Source organism: Protopterus annectens, chromosome 13.part0 (assembly GCF_019279795.1).
Source record: "Protopterus annectens isolate FY-2018-M chromosome 13.part0, PAN1.0, whole genome shotgun sequence".
Lineage (NCBI taxonomy): Eukaryota > Metazoa > Chordata > Ceratodontiformes > Protopteridae > Protopterus > Protopterus annectens.
The window spans coordinates 86,471,717-86,498,198 of NC_056747.1; the positions used below are offsets into that span (position 1 = coordinate 86,471,717).

At 40.2% G+C, this 26,482-nt stretch overlaps 1 protein-coding gene across 2 annotated transcripts in view; it reads left to right on the forward strand.

Annotated features, from left to right (window-relative positions):
• BABAM1 (BRISC and BRCA1 A complex member 1) overlaps positions 1 to 26,482 on the forward strand; it is a 283,383-nt gene that overhangs the window by 65,544 nt on the left and 191,357 nt on the right. For both annotated transcript variants that reach the window (XM_044090638.1, XM_044090637.1), the window contains exons 4-5: positions 1,922 to 2,042; positions 25,667 to 25,745. In XM_044090638.1, coding sequence (XP_043946573.1) covers positions 1,922 to 2,042; positions 25,667 to 25,745 — 200 coding nt within the window. The remainder of the gene's footprint in view (positions 1 to 1,921; positions 2,043 to 25,666; positions 25,746 to 26,482) is intronic.

Genomic DNA, 26,482 nt, shown 5'->3' on the forward strand with positions numbered 1-26,482 from the left:
AACAAAAAATGTATCTTCACAGTAACTATCCCCATTCTCTTATTGATACATGTAAGAAAGAAATATCTGAGCTTAGGTATAGTAAATATTTCCAGATTATCAGATATGGATTTGTTCCAAATAAATCAGGGCCCCTTCGTGATATGACTTTGTTTTTCTGTTCCTATTAGTCAATATATGTTTAATCTCCAAGCTATTTTAATAAAAAAATGGTGCATTTTAGATGGTAACAGAGATCTTGCACAAGTTTTAGGTCGTTTCCCCTGCTTTAATATTTTTTTGTGGAAAGAAAGAAGAAATATTTGGATAATCTGGACACTAAACATGTATAACTGTTTAAGTGTGAAATGTGTTCCTTTCGTAAATACATTAATCCTTGTAAAGTTTTTGCTCTGAAACACAATGCTTATGTCGTTAAATATAAAAGTTATTATTCCTGTAAATGTTGTTTATCTTAGTTTTTTGTGAGACTTGTAGTTCTTTTTACATCGGAAAGACCACTAGAAAACTTTTTGAACTTTAGTGGACATTGTCTCATAATAAGAAACAAAGAATCTAGAAATGTGGAAATTGTCTCACAATAAGAAGCAAAGAATGTAGAAATGCGTTAATTAAACATAATGAACATTGTGGAAACTTCATTGGTTTTAAATTTTATTATATTGGATAGCATCAGTGAATTTTTGGGTTATGTGAATGGTTTATTAGAAGTGTTGGAACTTGGGTGGCAACTTTTTTTGAACTCAGATTCAACACCTGGAGTTAATGACAGTCTTAATGTTAAGTGTGCCCTTAAGTGGCTTAGATAGGATGTGATGTTTATTATGTCGCTACTGTAATAAGAAATTATTTAGTTTGTTTGAATTTTACTGGACAAAGAATTATTTAAATGTTGGTTATAGTGATTGCTTATACTTGTTTCTGAGGAAGTTCTGGGATATTAAATCTGAACTGAAGTGCTCAGCCATTGGTTTTGGCTGGTTCCTTCGCTCTGTATGAGAAGTTTTTAGTTTTCTGTCTTTTTGGTGTGTGTGTGTGTGTGTGTGTGTGTGTGTGTGTGTGTGTGTGTGTATAATCATGTATCACTTGCTGATAAAGCCAGTTAATAAATGGGCATGTTTTGACATAGAGAGGTTACCATGGTATCCTCTGTCCCTTCTGTGGTTTGTTCATATGTATCTGCATTAGCCGGATTACGAAGCATATTACTGAAAGTGTAGGATTGTTTGCCTGGTGTACCTTAATGTCTGATTACAGTATGTGTACCGTATTTCTTTTAATCTTGTTTCCATAAACCAAAGCACTTGGATGTAAAACTGGAGATTGATTTGCTGATCTGTGCGTGATTCTTTTGCAGTACTTACCAGGAATCACTATTGACATCCAGTTTTGCAGTTAAGCTTATCAGCCTTAATCAGTGTTGATGAGACTTCTGCTATGTTGGTGAATTAGTCTGTCTGCAGATGTACTTTTCTCTGTCTTTCCTTTATACAGCTTACAGCAATTTCTTGGGTGCTTGTGATTTAAAGAGATACAGCCATGTTGCTGTAATCAAGCCAGCACCTTCAAGACGAAATGCATTTAAAAACCAAAAGCTTAATAGAGCCTGAAAACCAATGTTTAAACATAACCGCATTAGTAAATATATTGATTTTTGTCCACAGCTCTATATCTAAATGTATTGTAGCTTGGTAAAGAAAGTAATTTCTAGGGTATGACATGAGTGTGAAGTGACGTTTAAAAGAAAATGTCTAATATTCCTCTGTAAATTGTTTGTTTTGGAACACTAAGAAATTAACTTCATAGTTGGATTTGTTGTGGTTTTTGAGTTCTTTATTCTGGTACATTTTGAAACTGCTTTAGAGTTGCTTCTTCTTTTATAACTATTTTCTGTTTGCTCTCATCCATTATTTTTTGGCAGGTCAAAAGCAAATGCGTTGAATATTTCCCAGAAGATGATAGAGATGTTTGTGAGGACGAAACACAAAATTGACAAGAGGCATGAATTTGCCTTGCTGGTGATGAATGATGATGCTACTTGGGTAAGATGCGACATGTCCTGTATTTGATGGGTTCATCCACTGTGTGCTGGTGCATGTGTGTGTATAGTGAAGGAAGGGAAAGATGTGAATAATGCTGTAATGTGCATTGCACCACTTGGGGCGGGCAGAGGGGGGTGATTTCATGATGCTGCAGTCACTTTCTCCTTTACTGGACTATTTTTTTCTGTTTATGCCATCCTTCATGCCCTCACTGTTCACATGCACCCACACCCTTCCCACTCTTGGGATCACTTAGGTTACTCATGAGCACTGGATGAGGTTTGTTTGGCATATTGTTTCATTCTGAACCCTTGCAGTTGTTGGCATGACTGCTGGTCTAACTGAGTTGGACGGTGAGAGGACAGACATTTGTAGCTAATCCATATAACTTTAAGTAATACAGCATTTCCAGTCTTTGCTAGGTCTTTAGTATTTGCGCCGATGAGAACTGTTTCTTTTGCTCTCAGTCTTGTGGGTGGATATGGGGCGTGTAGCTATGGGGGGTATCCCTTAGTATCCAGCAAATCATAATATCTGTTCATAATTAGCTGGAACTTGCACTTATATTGGAGGTACCAGTAGAGATCCAGCGTTATATTCATTGCTTGTTCAGCTTACAGACCAGCAAGGAGGTTAGGACACAAGTACAAAATCCTCAGAAGCTGTAGATGACAAATACTTGGTACTCACTCAGTGTACAATACCCCTGCAGTAATTTGGGATGCCAGAAGGCCAATTCCTTGAGAAGAGAGTCCCCAGTGGAGTAAAGTGGGTGCTGTGTTATGTGGTATGGAGAAACCAAATCAGTCAATAATGATTGGACCACAAAAAATGCAGCCACTACAGAATTACTTACGGACTGATCATGATGTTTACAAGTCTGCTTGAGTGTTGCAAGTAGTCTTTATCCAGTTTCCATTCCTGTTTCCTCATCTTCTGTTTGCTGTGTGCCAGGCATTTGAAACACCTTTGGCTAAGCATTCCAGTACCTCGGACAATAATCTGCAGGGATCTGCCACATTCTATTTGATTTATCTCTTTATGTTTGTCTTGATGTCCCATTTCCAGTTGCCACTCATGTCCATTTTGTCCTCTTTCTGTTTCACCTTTCAGCCTCACCCTTGACACTGTATTCTTAGTTATACATTGCATCCAGATGTTATTTTTATTTTTTTGTCTTAAGTTGCACTAGCCTGTTTGTCTGTTTCTTCATACCCCTGCCGTTGCCTTCCGGCATCCATTTTGGTAAATCTGTACTGCTGACTTTCTTTTGGCTTAATTTTAATGTCTCTTTTAGATTCATAGGTGTTTAGTAGGCTAATGACCACAAGGGCCTTTTTAAGCTTAGTCATGCATCCCAAATCTCTTGACAAGTTCTGGTATCCTTGATAAGTGTAAACAGGGGCTTGGGAGATGAAAGATTAATAAGCAGGGTGTTGGGAAGCTAAACATTTGCAAGTTGCCTGTGTCTATTAGAGACATAACTGCCAAGCCAGGTATGAGTTTCCTATTCCCCATATAGTTGTCCATGTTACACTTGGATTGGGTTAGGGATGAACTCTGCTTCACATGGATGGTGATCCTATTACAGAGATGGAGTAGTCTCTGGGATACATGCCTGTCTCTCCAACAGGTCCTGTTTGTATTACAGGCAAGGTTTAAATTTTTAGAATTGGTAATTCTCATGCATTTTGTTTTGCTGATATGCATCAGAGTCCGTCACAGTGGGATCAGACAATACCCTTTGTGCCAGGTATAAATCTCCCCTCAACAGCATCTAAGAGACGGAATAGAGGGATAGGGCCTCAAGGTGGTCTGCATAGGACATTTTACTTATGCCCTATATTCTTTTAGTGAGGAATCTCTGTGGACGTTCCATTTGTTGGATATGCCTGATTAGGTACATACCAAATGGGGCATAGTACTCAATGATAGGTCTGATGAATGCCAAATACAATGGAACAATGACTTCCTTGGACCTACATGCCAAACCTTTCTTTATAAGTTGCGCAACACAGAATAATTTCCTCACTACTGTTGACACATGATGATCAAAGGCTAGATTACTGTCTGTGTGCGCCCCCAAGTCCCTGCCTACTGGGTTAACTCTAAGAGCTGTGTTGCCAATATGATAGTAACAGGGTTGGATGACTTCCTGAAGGATACTGTTATGAATTTCTTGGCATTTAGTTTTAGTCCATGGTTCTGACACTAGTTGTTGGTGTGTGTTACTTTTCCAGGAGAACATTTTGGTTGATGTGGGATTCAGTGAATTCAGTGATGGCTCCTGATTTGCAATTTTCTACAGGTTTAGACAGCCAGAGACCATTGACATTGGCCTTGGCTTCAGAGAAGTAAATGTCAAAAAGGAGTGGCCTACGGGCTGATCCTTGAGGCACTCCATTTGTGATTGGCCTCTTTGTAGAGGTGGACTACCCAATTTTAACTTCCTGGATCTTGTTGTGTGAGCCATTTGGCTATCCACCGGGTGACAGTTGGGTTTGTAATTAACCTCTTGAGTTTGTCAACAGTGCCCAAGTAGGGTATTATTACATGTTTTGGCCAGGTCAAGGTAGGCAGTGTGAACCATTTTGCCCTAGCCATTGCTTTGGTGATCTACTCAGAGAAGTCCACCAGTTTGAGTAGGCATGACCCTCCCTTGATGAAACCAGACTTGGTTGTGTCCAGTGTCTGGAGTTTTATTATACCATTACAGATCATTTCCATGATAATTCTTTCCATGGCTTTGCATATAAGACTAGTGAGACTTGTGAGTCTTTAGTTTCCAGGGTCTGTAGATGGCCCACTATTGTGCAAAGAGATGACTTTTGCTGTTCCCCATTCATGTATGGGCTAGGCTTGTAAAGGCTCCAGGGCCATTAGCCTAGTACACACATATGAACCTGTGAGGCACAAAGCCTGTTTGGAGGCTACAGTTAAATAGCAATTCCAGAGGCCTGATAGGTCATGCTGTTTAGAAGGCATCCTGAGATTTTGTTTGAGCCTATTGGTGCAGTGTTCTTGGCCTTAGAGAGAGCATTAAGGAATTTTTCCCTAGTGATAGCAGGAGGAGTTATATTTGACTTTCTTGAGGGAAGGTTGAGGGGGAAAGCAGGGAAAAGTTGGAGCTGAATTTGTTAGCCAGTAGGTTTGCTGTATCTTCTGGCTCACTATAGGCGGCTGCTGCATGTTTACCAGAATTCTGCATAATACTTCAAATGCACTATTTACAATTTGCCTGTACAGTGGAATGATCTCAGCTTCTTTGGAATTTGCTCTTCATATTGTACATATCAGCATTTTATTGGCTTTGTGTCTGTCATTTCATACCACATAACTTCATTCACTATAGGGGTGATTATTGCCCACAAGTACTACTCATCCTTTTTCCAAGTTAGTCACTCCAGCATTAATATACTTTCTTTAGATTCCTTCCAAAAAGTGCACAGTCTTGCATTTTTTTATATGAACTCCAATGTGTCAAGCAGTCACTAAAAATTGGCCATTTTGTGTGTGAAAGCCATACTTCTCTTGGTGCATTTAGTGTATAAGTGGATTTTTTTCTCCAAACTATGTGTGACGACAGATACAAAACACATTAAACAAGGCCTGTCCCAGTGCTGAGCACTGTATCACAGCATTTATTGTTGTTATCTCGCTTGACTGTACCTTCCTGACTTTATAACCTTTGCTTTTGGGATCAGTAATACAGTTAGCTGTTTGTGACAGTACTTTGGATTTATACTTGATACCTTTAAAATTTTTGAAGTGAATATTTATTGCTGTTTTTGGCCATTTTTCATTTAGTCATAGAACAAAATCGGATGGACTAACAAGACCTTGGCTACCAAATGTTGCACCTCTTCTGTACTAACCCTTCCTTTACACAATTACTGTTTGTTGGCTTGGTTTTTTGTAAATACTGTCATTTAAGTAGTGCTTTAACAATTCTATTCAGATATTTTTTCCTGTAGAATTTGTTGTCATGCGCATCAAAAGTTACTTGAAATCTTTGCTCATCTGGTTATCCTTTTTGCTGTTGAATAAGGAAGCCAGTCTTGAGTGACTTTTGTTTTCACTGTGGTTTGGTTACAGAAGAGAACTAGTATGCCAACTAATCTGCCTTTGAATGTATTGTTACCAAGACACTGTAAGTCAGTTTCTGTAAATTTTCTTAGGTTCATAGGATAGTACTAGGCTGTTGATCCAAAAGGACCATAAGCTGCCTGGCCACAGTACCCCAAACTGTAATTAGCCATTGATATGGCTAATTTTATACCTAGGCACACTGAGAACGGCTATAAATTAATTTATTGTAATAAAACTTGCTACACAAGCGCTTTCAGCCTGCCAAAATGCAAGGCTTTTTCAAGTGAATAAAACGGACTAAAAATCATCTATTTAAATGCCCTTGGCCCCCTAAAAGGTGCCAAATATTTTTAAAGGTACATACCCTCCCCTTGATTGAAACATCAATAGAGGCAATTTAATGCATTTCATTATATGTAATAAAAAATTTATAAATCACATAGTTTAAAATGCAGCACCCCAATTTAAGGTAAAATGTAATGCTTGTGAACCAGAAAAACAAAAAAGTGAAAAATAAACATAGTAATAGTCATACACTTATCCTACTGCATTAGTCTATTATTATAAAACTACAATTTCTTTGCTTTTTTAACCAAATATGGTTTAATAAATATGTGATCATTTAGACCCGGGGGATTGGTTGCATTCAATTTTATCTGCCAGTATGTTTCCCTACAACTTAACTAATTTTCCCAATCTCCTCCCCTAGGGTCTTTCAAAACTTGTTCTAGAATTCCAAACAGAAACCCAGTGTGGCCAGTTCCCACATGAAGATGTCTATAAAGTGCATTATTCAAATTTATTTTTGCTAATGTTATAGGTATGTTTATTATATATATATGTTTGCTTAGTGTCCTCTCAGATTTTCCAACAAAGAACCTAGGGCAATCTTTACATGGGGCTAAATAAACTATACCTCTAGTCATACAGTTGCCCTTCCTATATTTTATGACACTGTTCATAATGTTATTCAACACTACTTGTTCCTTATCTATAATATATCTACAATATCCACATCTTCCACACCTTTTAGTCCCAAAATCTCCTTTGTTCCTAGCATCATTTTTATTTTTCTCAAAGAGATTTTTTAGATTAGTCCCTGTTTTAAAGGCATAGTGAGGGGTCTCACCCGGTTTATGTGCAATGTCTTGATTAAATTTTTAACATTTTCCAATTTTTCTCATTTAAACAATTAATTTCTTTTGAATAGTTACTATATTGGATCACTAGTGCCCTTCCAAAATGTTCAGTGTCCTGGTGGCTCTCGGGGTTGTATTGAGCATCTCCTAACAAGGGCGTGTATTTAACACCCCATCCCTTTACAACTTCCATGACCACTTTTTCTGATAAGTTGTTCGGATACCCCCTAGCCCAAAAAAAAACCTGGATGTCAATTTTATTTCACAGAGAAAGTCATTCTTCTCTGAGATCATTCTGGCAGCCCTAACCGTCTGACCTTTTACTATACTCCTTTTCTGTTTCCAGGGATGTGCACTAGTGTATGGGAGGTATGAGTTACTAAATGTGTCTTTTTGGTGTGTCCTAGATTTAAACCGTCCTTCATATTTTTCCAACCTCACATCTAAGTAATCGATCCTGGTGGAGTCAAATTTATACGTAAGCTTCAGAAAGCTGGCAGTGGAGTTCAAGTAATCAATAAAGGAGTTTATAGTTTCCTTAGGCCCATCCCAAATTACAAAAATGTCATCCAGAAATGATATAACTTGATATATTTCCAATAAACAGAACTAAATAAATGTGTTTCCCACTTTAGAAGGACCAAATTAGCGTATATGGAGGCACATGCTGCCCCCATAGCTACGCCTTTAATTTGTTTGAAGGTCTCCCCCTCAAAATAAATATAGTTGTTCTCCAGTACTATCCTCATAAGCTCCACCAGTACATCTACAGCCACCCTGAGTGAAGGGCCCTTTTCACTCGATAATACTTGGAACATATCCAAACCTTCCTCTACATGAAAATAAATCAACCACATCAATGGTCAGAAAGCACACTTCCCCTGCATGTGTTTCACATGTTAAACTATGCAGGAAATCCCAGGAATCCTTTAGTAAGTGTTCATAATCTTTCATTATATTTAAGGGAATGATCCAGAAAAGTAGCTCTAGGGTAGTTTTTTGATTCTTGCCCAGAGACAATTGGTCTATAATGTGGGTTGATGGTACTCTTATGGATCTTGGGGATACAGAAAAATGAAGCAATCCTAGGTTTCTTCATTTGCAGTATCCCCCCACCTTCTGATCTAATCTGCTTTCCAACATCAGTTCCTTTATTGCCATATCCGCTTTCCTATATGAAATATTTATTTCATTTGTGGATACTGGCACAATACACACTGTTGTCATTCAGCATTTCCAAGATTTTACTTGAATAGTCTAACGCGTTGACTAAGACCATTCCTCCCCCTTTGTCTGGTCTCATAATACAAATTTCCCTATCCCCCATTAACTCTTCCAAGATTTCCTTCTTAATAGTTAGATTGGGTTTGTGCCCACATTTCTTTCTTATGTTTTTGTCAGTACTCAGTGCGTATATGTCAGATGAACATACTGCTTCAAAAACCTGTAGTGCAGGGTGTAAAGATGGTTTGTAGGTGCTGGCTTGCCTAAGGTTAATTTCTTCTCCCTTATGTTGCGGTTCAAATATTATAAAATTCAATTTTCTAACAAATTGTTTTAGTTCTATCAGAGTGTCACATAAATCAAAACCCTTAGACTGAACAAATGTAATACCTTTTTCATATAATTGAAAATGTTCCAGTTTAATCTCAATCCCACTTAGGTTAAATATCTTAAAACCATTGTAGCATAGAGTCACACCATCCTCACTTATTGTTATACCTTCCCCTTCTTCTTGGTCTTTCCTTGGTTCTTCCTTTCCCTTTTCCTGTGGAAAAATCCTGTTCACTCACATCTTCATCATCTCCTCTAGCTGAGTGTGCAGTAAAATCTAGACCTACTTTAGGGTCCAATGGGTCTGGTGTTTTTAACTCAAAACTTGCTTCACTAACATTGTTGCCTTCATGTAGATCACATGTATTACTACCTTCACTTACATCTACATTCATTAATCCCCCATTTTGTTTTTTATCCAAATCATTTACTCCATCACTGTTCGGGGGTTTCATGCACATTGCTTCTATTTAATCTACCTTTAAATATATATGCTTTATTATCCCTATACTGTTTTAAGTCTTTTAACTTTTTTTGCTTTCTTTTAAAAACATCTTCACATTTCTTATCCACACGTATAAAACTGTATTCATAAACATCTTTAAAAAATTCGAATAATAAAACATTTCTTATAGCCTTATTTAGCCTCACAGCATCCTTTAATAAACTTTTTACCTTTTTCTTAGAAAATTTTAGCATTAAAGACATCATTTTAAATCCACACATCAAATATTTAATTAAATGCTTGAATCATGCCACTGTCATACATAAAACCTTCTGGGTATTTACAAACACGTAATCCCTGTGGTACAAAACGCTTGTTTAAGCACTCTTCAAGATATCTAATGTCCAAATTTACATTTTTAATTCTAAACCATTTATTTTCCAAATTCCTAAGTCCTTCCTTTAAGGAAGCCATGGCTGCAGACCGGTCTTGGTTAACAGTAACGTTATTCCGTTCAGGTTTTTCACAAAATAAGTCTCTTCTTGTTTTTAAATGAATTAATCCAGTCACTTACGTTTTGGAAACCTGATGTTTCTGTTAATTCTGTGTGGACCTCATTGCCAGAAGCACCAGAAATGTAAAACAGTACCTGTAGATGGATGTATTGGTAGAGGAAGGTTTGGATATGTTCTATACATTACTGAGTGAAAAGGGCCCTTCACTCAGGGTCGATGTAGATGTACTGGTGGAGCTTATGAGGATAGTATTGGAGAAAAACTATATTTATTTTGAGAGGGGAGACCCTCAAAGAAATTAAAGGCATAGCTATGGGGGCAGCATGTGCCCCCATATACACTAATTTGGCCCTTCTGAAGTGGGAAACAACACTTTTATTTAGTTCTGTTTATTGGAAATATATCAAGTTATATCATCATTTTTTGGATGACATTTTTGTAATTTGGGATGGGCCTAAGGAAACTTTTTATTTTATTATTTTTTTTAATTTTACATTTGTTGACCGGAAAAGTCTGACTGGACAAAGTTCCATTTTCAGCGGAGGCCCGAGGAGAAAAGCTCCAAACATTAATACAGAAAAAAGTAGCTAAAAACAGCCTCGAATATGGAAACATAGTACAAAACATGTTTACAAAAAGAAAAAAAAATAACACATTATAAATATATTACATATGAGGATAGGTAGGTCTTGGGAGATGGCTCCTAGCCCTACTGCAGTTTAAAGGGGAAATAATTAGTCGTAAAGAAGAAAACAAAGCCATGTATGTCAAGAATAAATTAGAGTATAGATTGTAAAGGTTCACATTGTCTAACATATGTGGTAGTAATCTAATTCCCACTTAGTTGCTTTTATAAGTTGAACTTTGGGAGAACCTTTTGATTCTTAGCTGAATCCTAGCAACTGTGCAGTGGTATGGACTAACCTGGGGAGTAACATGAGCAGAGCCAATTATTGGTGTAGTGAGTTGTAAGAAGTTTTTTTTAAATTGGGAAGTAGAGGTGGTGGCAGTTAAGTGGGTTGGAAGTGAATTCCTGGTTCTGGCAATAGAACAGGCAAAGAGAGATTTACCAGCCTCATTCTTATGTTTGATGACATTTATGTGGTTCTAAAAACTTGATCTTAGGGTTCTAGTGGTGGTGTAGGGGTGAATTAGATCCTGGAGTGCAGGGGTTTTGTTGGGAAAGTAGTGAGCTATTGATAGTTGGTTGAGTAGGAGTAGTTGGAGAAACTCAAGCCAGTTGAGGGCTAAACAGTGATGGGATTTATGAGAGGCGTCTGTAGCAAACTTGGCAATCTTATTGTAGCATGATTCCAGTTTGCTTAGTTCTGTGTGGCGAAGGTTAGTTAAGATAGGGGAGGCATAAAGGAGAATGGATAAGAGAGGAGTCCTTGCTAAGGTGGCTTTGGTAGGTTTTGTGATGAACTGACGGTTTCTGTATAGGAGGCCAAGCTTTCTGTTAACTTTTTTAATTGTTTGGGCTATGTGTATGTCAAATTTTAGATTATGATCGATTTCCATGCCTAATAGTTTTGTGTTTGTTGTTGGGGTGATTTGTGTCTTGTCTTTAGCTGTTATAGTAAAGTCATTATTTAGTGGCAGAGATCTGCCAGGGCTAAAGAGGATGAGCTTGTTTTTTTTTTGGGGGGATTGAGAATACATTTTCTGTTAGTGAACCATGTTTCTGCTAAGGAAAAGTTATTTTGAGTAATGGTTGTTAGTTCATGTAGGGTAGGGGAGGCACATATAATAGTGGTGTCATCTGCATATTGCATAACTGAGGCAGATTATGCTGATGCTATTTGGTTAGTAGATAGTGAGAATAGCAGAGGCCCAAGGATGGACCCTTGTGGGACACCTATGTTAACTGGTAGTAGGGGGGACAGATCTTTTTGCCATATAACAGCCTGTTGATGGTTAGATAAGTAGTTCCTGAACCAGGATATAGTGGGGGGGGGGGTTATATTAAGGGAAGATAGAGTTTCTAGAAGCATATTATGGTTCACCATATCAAAGGCTTTTGATAGGTCTAGAAATATTGAGGATACGAATAGTCCATTATTTTGATGGTGGTTGACCGTGTTTGTGAAGGAGAGGAATGATGTAGTAGTGCTGTGGGAGGGTCGGAAACCATGTTGGGATGTGGATAGCAGGTCTTTTTAAGGAGGTACTGCATTAGTTGGGAATGAACTACTTTCTCTAATATTTTTGATAGAGGTGATAGGATTGCAATAGGGCAGTAGTTGATCAGTTGCAGGGACTTGCCCCCTTTATGTAATGGTATAATATGTGAGGTTTTCCAAGCGAGAGGTACTTTGCATCTGATATTGACCTATTTATAAGAATCAGCACTGGGTAGGCTATGGCTCAGCTGATATTTGCAGGAAGTCTGCTGGTTGATTGTCAGCTGCTAGAGTGGTCGGTTTAAGTTTTTTGAGGAGTTTTTTGATTGTTTTAACGGGGATTGGTTCCAGGGAAAAATGGGAGGAGTTGTTAGTTGAACTGAATTTGGGAAGGGTCCCTGTAGATAAGGGGCTGCTATCAGGTTTTTGAGTGTTGGCTAGGGCTAGGACTGTCTCAGTAAAGAAATTGTTAAATTGGGTGGGGATATTTTCATGGTTGTTTGGTAATACAGGGGTAGGAGTGGATGATTTACCTGGGTGCAGTAATGTATTTATAGTAGCCCAGAATTTTTGGGGGTTGTGTGCATATTTTTCTTGTAGGGTCATATGGTAATTAGTTTTTTTCACATTTTATTAGTTTTTTCACTTTGTTGCAGAGTTCAAGATAAGTTTTTCTTAATGTGGGGATTTTTTGTTTGTGGAATTGTGCCCAGGCATTATCCCTTTCTTTCATAATGGTTTTAGTCTCTTTTGTTATCCAAGGGGCATGGTTGGCTTTGACTCTGGTTCTGGGGGGTGCATCATAGTTTAGGACTGCAAGGAAGGTTGAATTAAAGTACTGCACGGCTTCATCTAGAGGCAGTTGTTTTAAGGGAGTCCAATTGCAGTATATTTTAGTGAGTTGATTAGTTCATTAGTTAGTATTTAAGAGCTTTTTATTACATACTACTCTGAGAATGTTTTTTTTTATTATGGTGTGATCGATTCCTAATTAAGTAGGTTGCCTGATGGTCGCTCAGAGCTTCAGGAAAACAGCCTGATTGTTGATCCAGTGTGGGATCTGATAGCAGAATCCAGTCTAAGATGGACTGGCGTTTGGAGGCTTTGTTGATCCTTGGGGGCTATAATTTGGTTAAACCCATGGAGGTTAATATGGGTGGTGGGATTTTGGCTGGAACAGTCAGCCCAATAGTATTGTTTCTTGTGGAAGGGAGGAAGACATCCAATTTGGAAGGGTTTCCAGTATGGGAAGATTATTACCTGGTGGGATATAGCCAACTGCAATAATTATTTGTTTGTTAGAGTTAATCTTTAGTTTGGCCAGAATTCGTTGCATGTCTTTTACTGCTTGGGCATTGCATTCAAATTGTTCAATGATGAGGTGGTCTTGGAATAGTATTGCCACACTGCCTCCTTTTTTTCTTCTTTGTCTGTCCCTGCGTATAATGTACCCAGGGGCAGTTACTTTATTGTCATGGTGTTCAGGTCTGAGCCAGGTTTCTGTTAGCACTATGACTTATGGTTTGTATACTGCTAGTAGGGCATGAAGGTCCTGAGTTTTATTAAGAATACTTCTAACGTTAATGTATAAAAGGAGGAGAGACGAGAAACGTCATAGATATAAAGAATGTGGTTGTTCTGGGGTACTGAGGATAGGTTTGCTTGGTCCTGGATTGGGGTGGATGTCCCCACAGCAAGTTAGTTTTTGGAATAGGTATAAATAGAGTTTGTTTAGTTTATGTAGTAACTTAGTTTCAGGGATGGTGGAGGATTTGTTTTATATTTAAGAGTATTATATAGGGAGGAAGAAGACTGGGGGGAGGTGAGGAAGCAGGGTGATATGGGGTTATGTCCTTCCTTCCTAGTATTGGTTGTGGATTCAGTTTGCCAAGGAGGTGGGGGAGTGATATTGAATTGTGTGTGGTAGGAGGAAAGAAGTGACAGTAGGAGGAGAGAGAGGATAGCTACTGAGGAACAGAACACTTTTAGTAGCTGGGTGTGACTTACACTGGACATTATGGTGAGTTATAGGTGTAGTTTGCTACGTGAGGGTGTGGTAGCTACACTAGTCAGGTGGTAAGTAGGGTGTGTGGGAGTATGCAAATGAGGGGAATAATTGCTATGATCTGATTGGTTGATTGGGAGTGGGTTGTGAATGTGGGGAGTGGTCTGTAGCTATAAATGTAGTTGTGGTGGGTGGGAATGGGGGTAGGGTAGGGAAGCGAAGTGAGCCCGAGTGGGTCAGCACCTTCCTGTAAGTTCAGCAGACAAGGATAAAGAAAGACACAATCACTGAGGAGGTCAGATACTTTAGCTCAGGGAGAGAATACCAGCTGTAATGACCAAAAAGTCTAGTTATGGATTGGGTTTTATACAATTTTAAACAGTGGAACTGGCAGTCATTGGGTTGGGAGCAGGGCTCTGGAGTGAGTGAAAGAGTCTAAGGTAGGGAGAGGTCAGAGGGGGGATTCTATGTGGGAGGATGAGGCCAAAGGGAGACTTTGTGGGAGAGAGAGGGCAGAGGGAGGATGCAAACAGAAGTTAGGTAGTGATATGGGGGCTTGAATCAATGGGAAGATATGAGAGTAAGGGAAAGAGTTAGTAGGGGAAGTGTTTGTGTGTGAGGTTATGTGGGTAGGTGAGTGACTAAAAGCATAACTTTAAACTCCTTTATTGATTACTTGAACTCCACTACCACCTTTCTGAAGCTTACTTTTAAATTTGACCCCACCAGGATCAACTGCTTAGATGTGAGGTTGTAAAAATATGAAGGACGGTTGAAATCTAGGATACACCGAAAAGACACATTTAGTAGCTCATACCTCCCATACACTAGTGCACACCCCTGGAAACAGAAAAGGGAGTATAGTAAAAGGTCAGATGGTTAGGGCCGCCAGAATGACCTCAGAGAAGAATGACTTTCTCTGTGAAATAGAATTTATATCCGGGTTTTTTAGGGCTAGGGGCTATCAGAACAACTTAATAGAAAAAGTGGCCATGGAAGTTGTAAAGGGATGGGGTGCTAAATACACGTCCTTGTTAAGAGATACTCAGTACAACCCCGAGGGCCACCAGGAACACTGAACAACATTTTGGGAGGGCACTAGTGATCCAATACAGTAACTAACTATTCAAAAGAAATTAAGAGTTTAATTGAGAAAAATTGGAAAATGTTAAAATTTAATCAAGACATTGCACATAAACTGGGTGAGACCCCTCAATGTCTTTAAAACAGGGACTAATTTAAAAAAACTCTTTGAGAAAAATAAAAATTATGTTAGGAACCATGGAGGGTTTGGGACTAAAAGGTGTGGAAGATGTGGATATTGTAGATATGTTATAGATAAGGAAAAGTAGTGTTGAATAATAGTATGAACAGTGTCCTACAATTTAGGAAGGGCAACTGTATGACTAGAGGTATAGTCTGTTTAGCTCTATGTTAAGATTGCCCTAGGTTCTATGTTGGAAAATGTGAGAGGACACTAAGCAAACGTATATATGAACATACCTGTAATATTAGTAAGAAAAACTTGAATAATGCACTTTATAGACACCTTCATGTGGGAACTGGCCACACTGTGTTTCTGTTTGGAATTCTAGAACACGTTTTAATGGACCCCAGGGAGGAGATTGGAAAATTGGTTAAGTTGTAGGGAAACATACTGGCAGATAAAACTGAATGCAACCAATCCCCTGGGTCTAAATGATCACATATCTATTAAACCATATTTGGTTAAAAAAGCAAAGAAATTGTAGTTTTATAATAATAGACTAATGCAGTAGGATAGGTGTATGACTATTATTATGTTTATTTTTTTCATTTTTTTTGTTGTTCTGGTTCACAAGCATTGCATTTTACCTTAAATTGTTATGCTGCATTTTAAACTATGTGATTTATAAAATTTGTATTACATTTAATGAAATGCATTAAATTGCCTCTTTTGATGTTTCAGTCAAGGGGAGGGTATGTACCTTTAAAAAATATTTGGTGCCTTTTAGGGGGCCAAGGGTATTTAAATAGATGATTTTTAGTCAGTTTTATTCACTTGAAAAAGCCTTGCATTTTGGCAGGGTGAAAGCGCTTGTGTAGTAAGTTGTATTACAATAAATTAATTTGCAGCTGTTCTCAGTGTGCCTAGACTTTTTTTACTTGTGGTTACTGGCATTTTATGGTTTCCATCGTACCTTAATTTTATACCAAGTTTATACTCCTTTTAATAAGGGCTTGAGGTGCCACACCTAGTTGTATTTAAGATTTTCCATCTATCTGCCTGGATTACACTTAAAGATGGTCAAACAAGTCTGTTCTATTAAAAGGTGATTCTCTGGGATATGCATCTATCTCAACAAGCAGGTCCCATTTATGTTTTGGTAGCATTTAAGATCCCTTTAGGTGGTGTTTATTAGTGTTTATGAATGTGCAGATAGGTGTATAAGACTGGATCCTTCAACACTAAGAGGAGGTCATCTCTCAACAGTCTTGTATGAAGCAGAAAGAGAGTGCTTTAAGGTTGGCTGGGTAGCTTAGGAAAGTTATATGCTTGCTTATCTTAATGAGGAAATGCTCCAGTCTCTTAAGCTCCCTAATATGCTTAGGTGGGTACATACCATAGTGGCTGTTATACTCTGTTATGGGCCTGATAAGAAGAACAGCGAGGTATGATAACTCCCTTAGATCTGGAAGAATTGCCCCTGGTGATTAACCTGGCAAGATAAAAGTATTTCCTATCACAATTGGTACATGATGATCTAAGGATAGTGTTCTTAAATTCAACAAAAGTGCCAAGGTCCTAATAATCAGGTTTCAAAAGGGCACCTTTTTGGTAGGTGTATGGGTCCCATTTTTGCCTAAGGAACTAGTGCTGATTTTTTTGACGTTTAGTTTTAGGCCATGGTCCACTTAGTGCGTTTTAGTTCTTGGGTGTTTACTAGGCTAACGACCACAAGGGCCTATTTAAGTCTAGCTATGCATCCCAAATCTCTGACAAGTTTTGATACCCTTGATAAGTCTAAGCAGTGGTTTGGGAGATTAACCATGTACAGGTTTCCTGTGTCCATTAGAAACATGGGTGCCAAACCAGGGATGAATTTCTGGTTTTGCACCCAGTTATCCAAGTTGCACTTGAATTGGGTTAGGGAGAAACTCTGCTTCACATGGATGGGGAGCCTGTTCCATAGACGCAGTAGTCTCTACAATACATACCTATCTCTCCAGCAGGACCTGTTTATATCACAGGCAAGGTTTAATTCTTTAGAACGGGTAATTCCGGTGCTGTTTGTTTTGTGGATATGCAGGAGGTCCATCACAGTGGGGTCTGATAGTGCCACGTATGCCAGGCACAGATCTCCCCTCAGAAGCCTGTAGGAGGTAGAATACAGTGATAGGGCCTTCAGGCGGTCTGCATAGGACATTTTACTTACTGCCTGTATTTTCTTAGTGGATGTTCCAGTAGTTGGATATGCCTGGTTAGGTACATAAGGGGGCATTGTATTCCATGATAGGTCTGATGAATACAGTGAAACAATGACTTCCTTGGACTTACATGCCATACCTTTGTTTATAAGTTATGCAATATAGAATGATTTCCTTGCCACTGTAGACACATGATGGTCAAAGGTTAGATTACTATCTCTGTGTGTTCCTAAGTTCTTGACTACTGGGTCAACTCTAAGGGGTGTGTTGTCAATATGATACCTACCAGGGATGGATGACTTCCCAAAGGATACTGTTATGTCTGTCTTGGCATTTAGTTTTTGCCCATGGCTCTGACTCGAGTTTTTTGTCTGTGTCCGCCCCTCCTGGAGAATAATTGTCAGTGTGAGATTCAGTGACAGCTCCTAATTTGCAATCATCTGCAAATTTAGTCATCCGGAGACCACTGACATTGGTCTCGACTTCTTAGAAGTAAATGCCAAAAAGGAGTGGTTCAAGGACTGATCCTTAAGAGACTCCACTTGTGACTGGCCTCCTTGTAGAGGTGGATTCCCCAATTCTAACTTCCTGGGTCCTGTCTGTGAGCCAGTTGGCTGTACACTGGGTGTCATATGGGTTTTGTACCTAACCTCTTGAGTTTGTCAACAATGCTCAAGTCCGGTATTGTGTCAGATGCCTTGGCCAGGTCAAGGTAGGCAGTGTGAACAGTTTTGCCCCCATCTATTGCTTTGGTGACCTTCTCAAAGAAGTCCACCAGGTTGCGTAGGCATGATCTGCCCTTGACAAAACCAAACTGGGTAGGGTCCAGTGTCTGGGGATTTACTGTATTTGTATTGATTATCTCCATGATAATTTTTTCCATGGCTTCACGTATAAGACTAGTGAAACTTATGGGTCTGTAGTTAGGGTCTGTAGATGGCCCACCTTTGTGCAGAGGGATGAGTGTTGCCTTTTTACATTCATGAGGCACTAACCTGTTTGGAGGCTGCAGTTAAACAGTAATTCCAGAGGCCCCGATAGGTCATGTTTCATGCTATTTAGAAGGCATCCTGAGATATTGTTTGGGCCCATTGATGCAGTGTTCTTGGTCTTAGAGAGAGCAGTAAGGACCTGTTCCCTAGTGATAGTAGGGGGGAGTTATATTTGACGATATTTCCTCTGGGAAGGTTGAGGAGGAGAGAGGGGTAAAGTTGGAGCTGAATTTATCAGCCAGGAGGTTTGCTATGTCTTCTGGCTCAGTATAGGTGGCTCCATTTGCAATGAACTCTGCACAAAATTGTGCATTGCCTTTGAGGTTGCAGACATAGCTAAAGTATGCTTTGTGGTTGGCCTTGGCCTGGGAGGTCAAACTTACCTCAAGTTTGGCTTTGGTAGATTTTATTTGTCCTCTTGAGTTGTTTTAGTTTGATGAGAGTGCTTTTATCTTGTTGGGTGCTGCTCCTCCTAATTTTTGCCATGATTTTCTTCCTCCTGTTATACAGCCTATTGATTTTGTGATTCCCACCGAGGTGGCTTGTTTTTTGAGTTAGTTCTGTATTTATTCCTGGTGGGTACAGCTGCCTCTGAGCACCTATTAACATGTTTGTACAGGGTTTCTGTGAACAGTTCTGCATAGGCAGCAGTGTTCTCTGAGTTTGAGGGCTTGAAATTTTGCCAGGTTCTCACTTAATAGCAGGAGGTTAGCCTTAGAATAGTTCCTGAATATTCCAAGTTTAGCTGGGTGTCCAGGTTTTATTTTAACTTCAAAGTAGACCATTTTGTGGTCTGACCTTACCAGGGAAGGCATTACAGTAGGGGATGTACAGCACTCTCCCATGTTAGTGTAGACTAGATCCAGTTTGGTTGCACCCCTGGTTGGTGTATTGACTATCTGGTCCAGGGGAGTTTGTATTTATCAAATCCAGGAATGTCTGTGCATGTGCGTTTGGTGTCGTATAGGATTCCATTTAACAGAGGGATAATTAAAGTCACCCTTGAATATGGTATTGGGTTGGATAGTTACTGTTTCTAATAAGTTTAAATACATGGTATGGGTTTCCTGAGTCATAGAGGGGGACCTATAGCTTGCAAGGAAGTGGTTTTGGATTTTGCCTATGGTGATTTGAACATGGACCAGCTCATGTGCATTGTCCTGTTTGACCAGCCTTGAAGTATATTTTTCTTTGGTATAAATAGAGACGCCTCCACCTTTAGTCCCCTGTCTGTAAAGTAGCTGGCCTAAATGTGTGGAAGGCATTATAACCTAGCACTTTTGGTGTCCTTTCTGCAGCTTTAACCCATGTCTCTGTGACTGCACAGATGTCAGCATTCTCTAGGGTAAAGAGAGCTTCTAGGGAGTGTAGGTTTTTTTTGTTTAGACTTGTAGTGTTGAGCAGTAGTACCCTTAGATTTTCTTGGTTTTGATTTTCTGTGTCATAAGTAGTTTCAGTTTGGCATTACCTAGAAAAGGCACTAATGGGGAAGACCATGTTTTAGCTAATATTGAAAGCCTAGAGGGGAGAGGTGCAGACCATCCCTGGCAAAGCAGTGTGGTCTGTTGACCATCTCCTTCCATCCTGACAAATATTGCACCCCCTTAGAATGACACTAGAAACTAAGCCAGTTATTAAAGTTTATCATCTTCTGTTCATATTGTGGCATCATCCTTGAGAAGGTAAAATGCTACTCAATGGTAGGCTCATACCAGCCTGAGACACACATTCCAAGAGCTCCAGGATGTCTTGCTTCATATAGTCTAGGGAGGTACTTTTTAGGTTATTTACTCCCACATGGACTATGACTGAGTCATATTGGTAATTGTGGTCTAATGACCTAAGTGCATGCGTAATGTGCCGGATCCTAGCCCCTGATAAGCAACTGACTGTGACTTTCTCCTTACTCATCCTGGTGAGAGGGACATCAGTGTGCCTCAAGATGGAGTCTCCAAAGACTAGAATGTTGGAGTGTGTGGGCTTAGAGGTAGAGGCTGCATGAGATGTAGCTGTATGTGTTGATGTGGGTGTTGTTTTGAAGGAATGTATTTGAGGCTGCTGAGGGTTTTTGTTGTGTGTACTTCATCTAGGAGGTCTTTGTTGTTTATGAACATTACAGTTAAGTGCCTCAGCATATGTGGGTCAAGATACGTCTGCTTTGAATTGTGCGTGATGGGTGCAGTGCATGTACTAATGACAACCTTATTGACATTAGGAGTACTTTTATGCAAGAGCTTTGCCTCCATTGACTTTGTGTAAATAAGTTTCTCACATGCCGTATTGGTTTGTTTGAGAATTAACTGGCTGTCAGTAAATATGAGGCAATTTCTACATTGCCTCAGGATGCCCCTATCCACCAAGCCGGTAATGGAGAGAGTAGGAAAGTTCATATCCATGGCAACAGACACTTTTTTATTGATTAGATAGTTGGAGTGATGAGCAATCACAGTCAGGAGTATCAGGTTTGCAACTATTGGGAACAGTGCTTGTCACAGCAATCTAGTTGTCCTGTGTGCAACTAGGTATTGGAGAAATTTCAGTTGTGGTTTTATAGGAAAAATATCAGTCAAGGTGTCTGAATCTATACAGACCACTGCCAAACACTTGAGGGGAAACTAATATGTAGACCCTGAAACTTTAAGGATGAAGTATTTAGGTGGATAGTCTGAAACTGGAAACAAATCAAGCAGTACTTACTGAAAGCAAAGTATTTGCTTGTCAAAAATGATGAAAAGCGGGTAGTCACATTAATAGCTACTTGCCTGGCTGCTACTAATGCTGGCCTCACCACAGCTTCATTCTGTTGGGACACCCTGCTCCTTTTCTTCTTCTCTCACCAGAAGCAAAATGTTAGCACCAATCCCAAGATGAGAAGCAGGCCACAGCCTGTTTAGTGATCCACTGTCTTGTCCCAGATGATGCAAGGGTCCATAGGCTTGTAGCCTTTTCCTGGTAGAAGCCTTGAATAGCAACCAGACCAATCAGATATGTTAAGCACAGGCACTCACTCTCTAACCAAAGACAGACAGGAATCAGTGCACTCTGCTCCTTCTTTCACCAAACCAAAATATAAGCACAGATTCCAAGCTGTCGCCTGTAAAGCAGTTATCAGGTTTTTTGGTGATCAGCAGTCTCCAGGATGTAATGTCCCTGCACTCCTTCTCTCACCAGGAGAAAACAGAGGCACTAATTCCAAGATGACTACTGAGAGGCAGAATGTGGACTTTCCAATAATAACTGGTGGTCTTGCAGTAGATGTTTAAAGGTAAGATGAAAAAAATGTTTACCCTAAACACTGCAGTGTGCACTAAACAGTTAGATATGAAAGTGGGTAACTTAAATTTTAGCTGTGTAACTGGAGAGCCACTATTTTTAAAAGAGCGAAATAGATCGAAGGAGAGGGTACTTTTTGTATTCTGGTACTGTGCAATACAGTGGGATGGACAATAAATTTAAATAGTTGAAGGAGAGTTATTTCACAAAATGATAGTTAAAGTGGTGGAAGACCTTATCATTCTGGTCAGGGGAAGCCAAGCTACCCCTTCCAAAAGGAAAAGAGATCTGTCCCCGGTAGTTTTGTCTGAACAAGAGTATGATTACTCTGATGCATCTGAATATGAAGACATGCAACCCCTCTCTGCTTATGAGGATTTTGATGCAGAGGAATCAATTCCTTCAGCCTAATTCAGACAGGCAGTCAGGAAAAGCTGCTCAAGTACCTGGCCTTTGTAAAGTCCCTACTGACCTCCCTAGGGTACACTATTACTGACCTCCCTAGTGTACACTATCAACGAAAAGAAATCCAAACTAGTACCCACCCAAAGGATTATATTCCTGGGAGCAAGCCTGGACACAGCAACCCAGATGGCATTCCTTACACCAGAAAAGCAAACTTACCTAACAGTCTACTTCTCTCAACTAGCCACCAGACCCCAGTTATCTGCAAGGAAAATCCTGCAAGCTCTCGGGTTCATGGCATCTTGCATTCTATTCATTCCATATGCCAGACTGTATATGGGGAAACTTCAGTGGTACCTAAAAAGCCTTTGGTGTCAACACTCTCAAGACCTGGAAACTCTTATACCAGTGATATCTTGCCTAAGAAAAGATTTTCTTTGGTGGGCAACAGCATGCTCCCACAACAAGGGACTACCTTTCTCACCACCCCACGCCACCCAGACCATCACCACAGACGCATCAGACTATGCCTTGGGTGCTCACCTGGATGGCAGGTGCATACAGGGCCAATGGAGCCCACAGCAAATCCGTCTGCACATCAACCAGAAAGAGAAGCTAGCTGCCCAGCACGCATTTACAGATTTCAGGCCCCTACTCTCTTGATCAAAACAGACAACACCACTGTAATGTGGTATATCAACAAGCAGGGAGGGACTCGCTCCTACCCTCTGTGCAGGCTGGCCATGACCCTTTGGCACACAGCCTCTGCCATGCAACTGCACCTGTTAGCACAATTCCTGCCAGGTTCTCTAAACTCTCTGGCAGACCACTTAAGCAGAAATCTTCTGGACCCACACTAGTGGCTGCTAGACAAAAGAACCTTCACCCTAATAACTCAGAAATGGGGCACCCCGAAGGTCGACCTCTTTGCCTCCCACACCAACCATCAGCTCAGTTACTTCTGCACCAGGAAACATCACTGCATGGCTTGGAAAGTGGATGCCCTATCCTTCCCCTGGGTCAGTCTATTGTTCTGTGCCTTTCCTCCAGTCAACACCAGGGTACTGCTCAAAATAAGGAAGGAAAAAACAAGGACAGTTCTTGTTGCTCTGGATTGGCCTTGCCAGCACTGGTACCCACTGCTGTGCAGCCTGTCCCCACTGCCACCATGGCATCGCACTCGGACCCCAACCCTCTTGACCCAGAGGGAAGGAGGATTCATGCATCCCCAATTACAGACCCTCAGTTTGGCAGCCTGGCTTATTCCCTGACCAATGATCAATCTGCCAACCTCAGTAAACAGGTTCTAGATGTTATACATGAGGCCAGATGCTCTAGCACTAGAAAGTCTTATGCTGACAAATGGAAAAGGTTCTGCATCTGGATTCAGGCCAAGGGAGCCGATACGGCACAGCCCTCCTTGCCTCTCTTCCTGGATTTACCTAGCTGACCTGCTACACAGTGGTCTCTCCTTTTCCTCTATTAAAATTCATGCATCTGCTATCTCTGCTCATTTCCACACTGAGCAGCCCCTTTCTCACATCCTCTGATCAGACAATTCCTAAGAGGGGCTTGCAACTTGAGGCCACGCAGAAGAGCACCCACCCCAACTTGGGACCTTAACTTTATGTTGGAAGAGCTCACCCTGCCACCCTTTGAACCAGCATCTTCAGCAGAGCTAAAATTTGTCTCCTGGAAGACATCTTTTCTTCTGGCCATCACTTCAGCCCAAAGAGTCTCCAAGCTGCAAGCACTCATGGATGTGGAGCCCTTCATCATCTTCCATGCTGACAGGGTATCCCTCAGGACTAACCCACTCTTCATGCCCAAAGTGCTGTCCAGAGTGGCTCTCAACCAATCCCTTCATTTGCCCATCTTTTTTCCTAACCCACAAAACGAGGGGGGAAAGGATCCTGCACTCTCTAGATGTGCACAGACAGCTCAGATTCTATCTAGACACGACTAAACCATTCAAAAAATCTGATCAATTACTGATTAGCTTTGCTGCAGGTGCAGAGGGCAAAGCCATTTCCAAACAATTTCCAAATGGATAGCACACTGCATCCATTTCTGTTACAAGCATCACAGAAAGCCTCCCCCTAAGGGGGTCAGGACTCACTCCACCAGAGCAGCCTCCACCTCTGCAGCTTTCCTCAGAGGAGTCCCCACCAGGGACATCCTGGAGGCTGCCACCTTGGACATTTGTTCACATTTTCACCAAGCATTACCACCTTTCTGTCTTCTTCAAATCCAGGGCAGGCTTTGCCACTGCAGTCTTGCAGGGCATCCTAGCCAGCCCCTAGTCTCCTTGACTGCCTCCACCCTTTTTCTCAGCTTTGGGAATCAACCCAAATGTGATGACTGCAACAGTGAAACACGAAGAACATAGTACAGTTGTGTACACTTACCATAAATGTAGATGTTTGAGTGTATTCACTGTTGCAGTCATGGTTTCCCTCCTTCCATCCTCTTTTTTTCTCTCTCTCTCTCTCTCTAAATGAAGATTTTGGTATTTACTTTCTACTGGTGGGGTTCTTCCACCATAACCTGGCTCCCACTTGGGGGACTTCTGACAGGGCAAGAATAACTGATGTAATGGCATCGGCTGCCTTACTTTATACTATTGACAAACTGACGTCAATCCTGTACAGACAGCAACTGACGCAGAAATACTAATCCTCTGGTATTTGGGCCTGCCGAGGGCTACCCTGGCAGGGATAACCGTAATGTGATGACTGCAACAGTGAATACACTCGAACATCTACATTTATAGAAAGTGTACACAACTGTACTTTCTCCATTCCTGTGGCATGAAGATGGAGAGAGGTTGAGGCTGGATAAGCTTAGTAGCTATATTGGTATGGCTGTGGTGAAATGAACAGAAACCACATGTGCAAGTCAGGGTTTTATAACAAGTTTTGAGTTATGATTTCCTCCAGAAGATTTTATATGTATTACAATGATGCATGAGGTCCAGAGAAGTCTGCAGGTGAATGCATTGCATTTTAAACTAAAACTACATTTGAATAGGGTACGTACACTGTCACCTTTAGATTTGTAGAGTTTAGCTGTATGCTGTATGGTATTTTTCTCCAGCACTTTACACGGGATTCAGTCAATTGTGAAGTTTGAAGAGACTCTGAGGCTGTGACTGTTTCTTAAGTTACTGGATTTGTAAGACTTGGCACCACCAGCAGGAAAGTCAGAAGGACGAGACTGAGGTCAGAACCATAATATAGTAATACAGCTAATGCAGACATTGTCATTGCAACATTCTCATGTGTAGTATTATTTGTGACTGAAATGTACTGCAGTAACGTGCAAAATCAAAAATAAGTTTGTTCTTATAACAGCTGAATGCATATTCTATGGATATTGAATTCACGTTATCTGGATTCCTTCTGTGATTTTTTTGCTGTTTGCCAGCAGCTGATAAATTCATGGGCTATAAAGTAATCCTATTAATACATGCAAGTCCATTTTACATTGCGCTATCTGTATTGTTAGGAAAGGTGACCAGTGTTTGCAGAATGGCTTTTTAAGTGTCTGGAAGCCTAGCGCGGTAGTCCTTGTTGTAGTACTGCTGAGTTTATTGGGAGAATATGTATTTATCCTCTGAATGATTTGAAGCATATTTACTGTGGTGTTTTTACTCATAGTTTTCTTTGTATTGCAGCTTTCTGGCTTCACGTCTGACCCACGGGAAGTTTGCAGTTGCTTGTATGACCTGGAGACAAACATCTGTGAAACATTCAGTATCCTTTAGTGGCATTGTTACCTCTGTAAATTATAGCTTAGAAATGTTGGCGTTTACTAATTTATTGAACCATTATATTGCCATTTTTGGGGGGAGATCGGTGCATGTATAACGGTGTGTAAATGTGTGTACATGAATATATACATACATATATGTTGTTGTTGTTGTGTCTTTAGGCTTTTCCCAGTTAGGGATTGCCACAGCGGAACTCCGGTCCGCTAATGATTGGCAGTAGATTTTTCTGTGCCGAGTTGCCAGCTCTGATGCACAACGTTCAGCGAAGGTATGCCCATTCACGCATGTTTCCACACAGAAGACGCTCTAGCTGAGAATCGAACAGGGCAACTTCTTACTGTGAGGCGACAGTGCTACTGCAGCACCACCACTGCAGTATATACATGTATACATATTTAAAAAGCATGCATATAGCACTTTGTAAATTTTTAAGAATATTGTACCTATTGTAGAATGCTAATAATGAGAATAATTTGTGAGTTCTTGAGGACAAATTGCATTTTGTGAAAGTATGTATTATAATGTGTGCTTCAATAAATACCTGTTCTGTGTGTCAGAGAGATAGGAATATGTAGCACTCAAAAAATGCAGTCACCATCTGTGAGCCCTATGACGGAGAATACATAAGTCTGCCTTTTAATTCGCTGCTATATAATGAATGTACTGCTGCATTTATTTTAGTTGCATTTTGAGCAGTTGTATTGGTATCTGGTTTTACTT